This window comes from Dendrobium catenatum, unplaced genomic scaffold (assembly GCF_001605985.2).
Source record: "Dendrobium catenatum unplaced genomic scaffold, ASM160598v2 fragScaff_scaffold_1632, whole genome shotgun sequence".
In the NCBI taxonomy this organism is placed as follows: Eukaryota; Viridiplantae; Streptophyta; class Magnoliopsida; order Asparagales; family Orchidaceae; genus Dendrobium; species Dendrobium catenatum.
The window spans coordinates 1,215,118-1,223,579 of record NW_021320094.1 but is presented as its reverse complement, the minus strand read 5'-3'; the positions used below and the strand labels follow the sequence as shown (position 1 = coordinate 1,223,579).

The 8,462-nt window shown below is 38.4% G+C and overlaps 1 protein-coding gene across 4 annotated transcripts in view; it reads right to left on the bottom strand.

Annotated features, from left to right (window-relative positions):
• Positions 1–4,156: 4,156 nt before the first annotated feature.
• Positions 4,157–8,462, bottom strand: part of LOC110099052 (myb family transcription factor PHL7-like) — a 28,332-nt gene continuing 24,026 nt past the window's right edge. For 3 of the 4 annotated variants that reach the window (XM_020826070.2, XM_020826071.2, XM_028701054.1), the window contains one exon: positions 4,157–4,712. In XM_020826070.2, coding sequence (XP_020681729.1) covers positions 4,428–4,712 — 285 coding nt within the window. In that variant the 3' untranslated portion in view covers positions 4,157–4,427. The remainder of the gene's footprint in view (positions 4,713–8,462) is intronic. The other variant, XM_020826073.2, reaches the window with a different exon arrangement.

The following is an 8,462-nucleotide window of genomic DNA, read 5'->3' as shown; positions in this document are numbered from 1 at the left end:
GTCCGTCCGACCTCTCCGGCCGACTACGGTCGCCGGCGACTACGGTCTCCTGCCGACTACGGTCTCCTGCCGACTACGGTCTCCTGCCGACTACAGTTCTTCAGGCCTTTGTCGCCTACTATGGTCCTTCCGACCTCCATCAACAGACAACAGTCTTTCTGACCCCGGTCTCCTGCCGACTCCGGTCTCCTGCCGACCACGGTCCTTCAGGCCAAACAAACCTGTATATGTAACTCTTACCATGTAATGCAATCTATATGATGTACATTTGCTACATCAATCCAAGGCCTTCTCCTAAGGAAGGGCCTCATTTGTAATCGACTACAAATACTAGTGGATTCATTCAAACCGGGCCAGGCCCCGTGATTTTTCCCCCTTTTTCAGGGGTTTTCCACGTAAAAACTTTGGTGTCTCTTATGAACGCTACACCCTCTCACTTATCTGATTGTGTGCTGGATCTTCGTACAACGCTAAGACGTTAAACTATATATTTCTCTACCGTCGCGAATATTCCAGGACGCAACAAGCATAATCAATTATAAATCATATTCATCAAAATAAGCAATTGTATTCTTTTCTCAAAATTCATTTATAATAGTCATGAGATCAATAACTATATATATCAATTTATCTTTCTACTCTTGACTAAACAAATAAAATAAATGCATAAAACAAAAGAAAACTTGAGAAAGCTTGATTTGTCTCACTCCACTGGATCTTCTCCCTTATCTGAAAACATACAAAAATTACAAAGAGAGCTAACAACTTAGCAGGTTATCATAATCTGCAACTATAATTAATGCAAGACAGTGAAAACAATATGCATGTAATCATTCAATCAATATCAGTATGAACAACATCAATATGAACATAAACCTTGTAAAAGCAGATAACAATCAACGCACACAATATCATGTCATATGAGCAATAATTTTAGTACAACTGTATTGATTAGTGATCATTAACCAAGTTAAGGATAGATAGGTTCTAACATATCTATACCTATTATTAACAAAAAAGTTTCTATGTCACTTTATGAAATTAGTACACTTGCCTTTATCATGTGCATGTTATAATAACAATGCAATGCATATATATCATGTTCATATCAATGCATTATTTCAAGTATCAATCTTATCAATCTTATCAACCTTATCTATAATGTCATATTTGCATGCATATCTTATAATATAAATATTATATGAAATGCGTATCAAATATGTCATTTAGCTAGTTCACATAAACCATGTGTCATTGTATCGATCTTAGCAATCATGTCATGCCACTTATGCAATGTATCATATGTGTTAATATCTTATGCGTGTATAAATAATCTAGCAAGATTGAACATCTGACTACATATAGTGTTTTTCTTATATCCAGTCATGTAGGCTTACCCTACAAGAATTAATCTCAATCATATTTTCATAAATCAATAAATATATATTGCATATCATAAGACATTAGTTAGGTGACTTTCATGTAAGAAGTCATCACTTTCTATTCATCGTCGTATATCATATCAATCAATCTCCTTATATCTCTCGTTTCATATCACTTATGATTACACAACAAAATTAGCATGAGCAATAAGCAATTAATAAAATTAATATCAATCAATAGTAAAATCAATATTATTAATGAAGCCAAAAGAGGTCTATTAGAATATTAGAAAATTCAGTAAAAATGACTATTAATTAATATGTCATGCCTGAATGTTGTATCAGTGTACTTACCATTGTATTCTGCTTTAGTTCTATTTATTAATCAATTCGTATGTTATGAAATCAAGAATGCGATATTAAATAGCAAGGCAGGACATCTAGCATTAATGTTGTGTCTTCATTCTTCCATCCAACTATCAATAAGTTGGTCATCAGTCTTTAGTTTAATCACAACTATCAACTAGTTGATCATTAGTTTTTATCTTGCCATCATTATTCATCATCTTAAATCAATTTATATGTTATTTTAAATAATCAATGAAGAGTCATCACTAGCTACTAGTCAGCATAATTTGGTCAATCGGTTACAAACTAACATCCAGAGTTACACCACAAATTTTTTATTTTAAGAAAAGATCGTCGATCCACCTCATGTGTATGATATTATGTTTTAAGAACCAACTCATATTAATTATAATATTAACAACCGATCTTTTTTATTTATATGCAAATATTACTTTATTTTATATCAGTCATATCATTTTTTCCATGCAACTCAATATAATGTATGAAGTACAATAATCTATGAAATGCAGAGAAATCTAAACACTATTTATTTACTTTAGAAAATTATAACTATAGATCTATCTAGTGAAATTCAAAAATATTATAATCGAAATGCTCATACAATCCATATCTATCATATACAAAAAAAATTATATAGAGAAAGCTTGATAAATCAGAAAAAGTATATTTTTGACGGATTCGAGAGAGATAAAATCTTTAGAAATTAAAATCATAAAAAACAATAACAAGAATATAATTACTTACAATGAATAGAACAACTTTCATATAAGTAGAACATTGAATGAAAAAGACTTGAAGGTCTTCCTCTCCTTCCTTTCTACTCTTCTTTTCTTCCTTCCCAGCCAAGCAACTCAATGCTTCTGATTTTTTTTAACTACAACGAGCATTCGGACAGGAACAATTATTACGTCCTCTGACCGGACGTAGATCTACGTCCGATCAGAGGCTTGTTACTCAATTTTTGCTCGGTATTTGATCGGTATTGATAGGCATTGTTTGATAATATGGAGGAATACCGCTCTGAGAAGACCAATACCGAGTTATACCGAGCAATACCGAGTTATACCAAAGAATACCGAGTTTTTCTCGGTATTTTTTTGGTATAACTCGGTATAACTCGGTATTTCGTCTTGACCTAATGATATTTTCTCGTTATTATTGGTATTGCTCAGTATTTGCTCGGTATTTTTTGAATGAAGCTTCTCATTCAACCTCTATTCTCACAGCCTTCACTACATTCTTGCTGCATCCAAATCTTATCCAAGCTTTGGATCACATTGATGAATTGCCTGAACTTAATTACAAATGCTTATAAATTATCTATCTGCTATATTTTATACCATCTTTGGGGTGAAAGGGAACTCCAGGAGATATAGTAACTCTGCTCATTCTCTGCTAGCTTTACAATATAGCATCCGGCTTAAGAGCTGGAAGAATTATGATGTGGGCAAGAAGATTTTGGACTAATTGTCATAGGCTTGGTTCTAACCCTATCTTGCAGGCTGATCGTTTTTGTTGAACAATGATGACAGATGCATTCTCTCACCTGATTACCATCGACCACCTGGATGGTCTTCGCATCTGCTTGGCAACCTTCTTTCAAATTTTCATATCCCCCTGGATGGATAATTTATTCTGTGTGAAATCCGAATGAGAAGAATCATCTTGATTGTTGCGTATTTTATGAATATTTAATGCATATTTTCAAATACACAGTAAATATTCACAAAAAACACAACAAATCACCAAATACTCATAAAATACTCAGTAATGCTGATTTGCTGTGTTTTTTATAAATATTTATTGTGTATTTATACAGTAAATACTCACAAATTCACCGGTCCGCACTCCACACAGAATAATTTACCCTGGATGGCCGGCTCATGCCCACGCAACCGGGTAGCATATCTTACACATGATCATTCATGATTTTGGGAAGGTTTTGGAGTCTAGAGAGTCCAGGCTTTTCTAGATCCTTCTTATCTTTGGGCTTTTATGTTTCATGCAGCATTTGTTTTTCTGTCGAGCAATGTCCTGATTCTCTGTTTATCTCCTGACCTGTAACTGGGCCTAGGCCCTGGTATTTATTTGTTTTAGCAAAAGAATCGGGCTCTGCCCTAATTACACCCAAATAAAGTGACAGTCCATCTAATCTTCTAGGCTGGCTGCACTTGTACACAGGACACATAATTGAACTTTAGTGTAGCAAATCATAACTACATGGACATACAGAAATGGTAACGTCGGAGAGATTATTATGTGCGGTGCCCGAACAAGTTTGGAGGTCAATCCGGACGAGCCACATCATCCAATGCACTGTATATTGAATGACGTGGTGCATCCGAATTGACCTCCAGATATGTCTGGACACCACGGATAATAATTTTTCGTAATAGAGAGCTAGATAAAAAAAGATGCATCTTCAAATCACCTCTTGCTTTGTATGAATTGACAAACACTATCTTAAACAAGTATATACCCTCTTGAGGATCAAAGCCTCTCAGGAAATCGACCTACATATGCTACAGATGAAGTAAACATTGTCATGACTGTGATGCACATATCCTATCCAACAAATAGCAGAGACTGACTAAAGTTGATAAGCCTAAAAACATCTACACTATCGGCTGGGACACTCCTAAAGACTATCAATCTAACGCCCTGGAATAAGAAGCTTTAACTCATTTGTCCCTTAACCTGAAGTTCATGCTTCGGGCTTGTCAAAGGCGAGCCAGTTTCTGGTGTGTGTGGTTCATGATGGGAGTCTTCAAAAGAAAGGCTATGCAAGAAATTCGTTTTGGATTTATCTTTGAGGGAAGACTTTGATGGAACCGTCTTATCTTCTGTGCATTGGTCTGCTGAGATCTGGGGTACTCCACCATTGAGTCGCTGCTGTTCTTCGATGATCTTCTTGAGATACTTTCCTTGCGCTTCTATCCTTAGTTGCAGTTGCCGTTGAACCTGCAAAAAAGTTGGCATGGAGCCTTGGTCATTTTCATATCTTCAAAAAAAATTATAAAGGAATCAATTAATGTTACAAAACCATAAAGCACCATTTGATACATCTGAATTAAAAACATGTTTGTTGAAGATAATAAGCTTTCAGGCACAAAGCAGAGGGAAAGAAATGAAGGTAGACAATAATCTAGAAAAAAAAGAGTAGTTTCTTATTTCCAAAGTTTTCTATTGACTTCAAACAATAGTAATATTGTGACAACTCTCTCACAAGTTCTTTGGATCAATAAGCTTTTAAACTTAAAAAGTTTCTAACTTTTATTCCCTTGTGATGAGACCCATCATGATGGTCGTGTGGCGAGGCTGATAATGGCATGGTTATAGGCAAAATATATTTTCTCCATGCTCTCATTGCAACCATACTGATCATTCTAAACATTATTCGGATAAATTCAATTATCCCTCAACCACCCAAAATGTCTATATGATTGTAACAACCTAAACTCTTAACTATCGAGATAATGTTTGTTTTGGCCTAAGAGCCTCAAGGTTTTGTCCTGTTGGTTTAACTTCCCAGTAGATCACTCATCTCAGAATGAACACAGATGTGCAAATTAATGTTTTGAATTATAAAATCTATTTTTGTCGTTTATTACTGACAGATGATATTAGATAGCTCTGATTGATGTTTATTAAAAGATAAATGAATAATTCTTCTGGGACATTACAATGATTCCTCTATGATAGTTGTTGACCCTTCCACCCACCACCTTTTCAATGTATGCCACTCCTCAAGAAGATTATGTTGAGTAATTCAGCATTCTCAAACAAGTGTGTTTTGCCTCCCATGCTCATTGCTCCTATAGTTTTATAGCAAACCTTTCTTCTAGTAAGCCTTGTTTTTGAGATTATAAAACATTTTTACTTATGGCCCGTAATCGGCGATTGTTCTCCCTAATTTGGAAATTTTACTTACCACCTGTAATTTTTGTTGATGGTTTTCACTATCCCATGTTTGGGACAAATACTATCTTTATTTCAAAAGTTTATCCCTCCTAGATACTTTATATGCTCACAATTTTTTTATTGATGATATATATTCATAATCTAAATAACGGCTCTGTAACATTTTATGCTTAGTATTTAGCTCATTCTCTACTAAGAATGGGATCTGTTAGACCGGTCCAGAGGACCGGTCCAGCCGGTCCAGGCGGGACCGGCTCAGACACGAACAGGGCGGAAAACTTCCGCCCGCTGGGATGCCGAGCGAGCCGCACACCGTGCGGGAGCCAAATAGGAAAGAAATTTGGGGGAGTTAAGAGGGAAATTTGAATGTAGGGATTGTTTAGGGAATTCTTTTGATGGGTATGCATTAAATAGTTTGTTTTGCTAGGGTTTGGGTAACTTGAATTTGGTTGAAATTTGAGATCTCTTATATTTAGGTTTTCTTTGGGCTCTTGGCGTTGCCAGAGATTTGGGAGAGATCGAATGACGCCGGAGCTGACGATGGACAGTAGAATGCCCTGTTTTCTTTGAAGATTGTAATGCCAAAACTTCAGCTCATAGTTGTTTGTTCATTTGCTTCTTTGTATAGCCAAATATGTGGCTGAATACATGTGTATAAATAATAAGCTTCACGTAATAAGAATGGCTTTTGGTTTTTGGTGTTAACAAACTTTCTTTTCTCTTTGTGAGATGTTCTGTATCCTGACGACGTCAGGTGGTGGTATTCTGGGCGGTATTCGCCAGCCGTAGTTCCTGCTAGTATCGGAACTTCTGGTGAGGAGGAAGTTCTTCGTTGCTGCCGCGACTAGTTCACAGTCCGGTGTCATCGATCCTCCTCTCGAATTGAGGATCAATTGTATCTTGCTATTTTATTCATCGTTTAGTGGAAAACAAATCTTGCTTTGAGTTTTCTTTCAAATTTCCTCTGAAATACTGCTGTTAAACTGCTGTAAACAGAGTTTTGCTGTGTTTTCCTGCTGTGGACAGCAGTCCAATCACTGTTCTCGCTGTTTTTCAGAAGATCTACAAGTGTCTCCTATCAAATTGGCATCAGAGCGTCGTTTTTGGGACCGTTGGCAGCTGAAATCCTGAAAATTTCAGCAGTTTCTTCGTTCCCGGAATAAGATTTTTGAGATTCTTGGGAATAACGATGGCCGGGAAGAAGGTAGAAGTCTTGGAAGGCGAAATCGGACAATTGAAATCCGATTTAGAGGGAAGATTTTTCAATTTCCAAAATCAAATCACCTCCAACAATGAAAGGTTGGAGGGGAAGTTCACCGTGTTGGAAGAAATGATGAAGAAATTACTTGAAATGAAGACCAATCCAGCAACATCGGAAGTAAGAGAGACCATAGACGGCCATGGCATGGGAGGAAATCCGAACCCGTTGCGGGGGAGGAGGAATTCAGAGGTGGAGATCCTGGAGGAGGAGAACGACATGCCCCCTCTAGAACTGCTTTATAGATAAGAGATGAGTAGGGGGCACGACAAACGGGAGGCTGATTTTGTCGGAAGAAGAGAATAATTTCATCGCCCAGGTGCTGAATTTGAGAGAATCCAGCGTCGAGGTGCTGATTGTGAAGGGGGAAGAGAGGAATTCCATCGCCGAGGGCGTCGAGGGGATGATTTTGAAGGAAGAAGGGAGGAATTTCATTGCCGAGGTGCTGAATTCGAAAGAATTCAGCGTCAAGGGGCTGATTTTGAATGAAGAAGGGAGGAACTTCATCGTCGAGGTGCTGAATTTGAAGGAATTCAGCATCGAGGTGATGATTTTGAAGGAAGAAGGGGAAAGTATGAAGAGGGGTTCGAGTATAATCGTCGGAGGGATGGTCGGGACACTTGGGGAGCTCTTCCTCTTCGAGGAATGGGAGGTTATGGAGGAGTCAGGGGAAACTGGGGAGACCCACGAGTGAGGAAGCTGAAGATGTCCGTCTTTCAGGGTGAAGACGACCATGGCTGGATCTACAAGGTGGAGCGTTATTTTGCTGTCAACGGGTTGACAGAGGAAGAGAAGCTGACAGCGGCGGGATTGTGTTTGGAAGGAAAAGCCTTGGCATGGTACCAATGGCATGATAAGAGGGAGCCCATCCGAAGCTGGAGAGAGTTTAAAGATTGCTTATTGGTGCGTTTCCGAGCCGATGGGGGAGGAGACTTCTATAAGCAATTCTTTGCCTTAACTCAGGAGGGTACTGTGGCAGTCTGGAAAATTACCGCGACAGGTTTGAGTACTTGGCTAGCAGATTGGATCACATTTCAGAGTCAGCCCTGGAAGGGAACTTCATGAAGGGGCTTAAATCGAAAATACGAACAACGGTCAGGGTGCTGGAGCCGAGGAACCTAGGGAAGGCTATGGAGCTGGCGCAGTTGGTGGAAGATCAGAAGAAATCAGAAAGAGGGGCTCGAGGAAACTATTCAGGGGGATCTTATGGGACGACGACCACTCTTCTAGCACCCAAGCAGCCTGCATCAGGCAACATCAATGAGACCACCAGGGAGAAGCTAGTAGGAGGGAGTGGGGAAAATTTCAAGAGGCTGACAGAGAAGGAGATGCAGGATAAGAGGACAAAGGGTGATGTAGAACGTAAGGATCCAAAATTTTTTTGAACAATTTCAGCTTTTGGTTTCCCAAAAAAACCTGAGAGGATTCACTGCTTCTTTCTAGTGAAGTAACCCAAAGGGGAGGCTTTGAAAGTTTCAGCCAACAGCAGGAAGCTGAGGGAAATTTGGCCAGCCACAGCAATCAGGATTTTG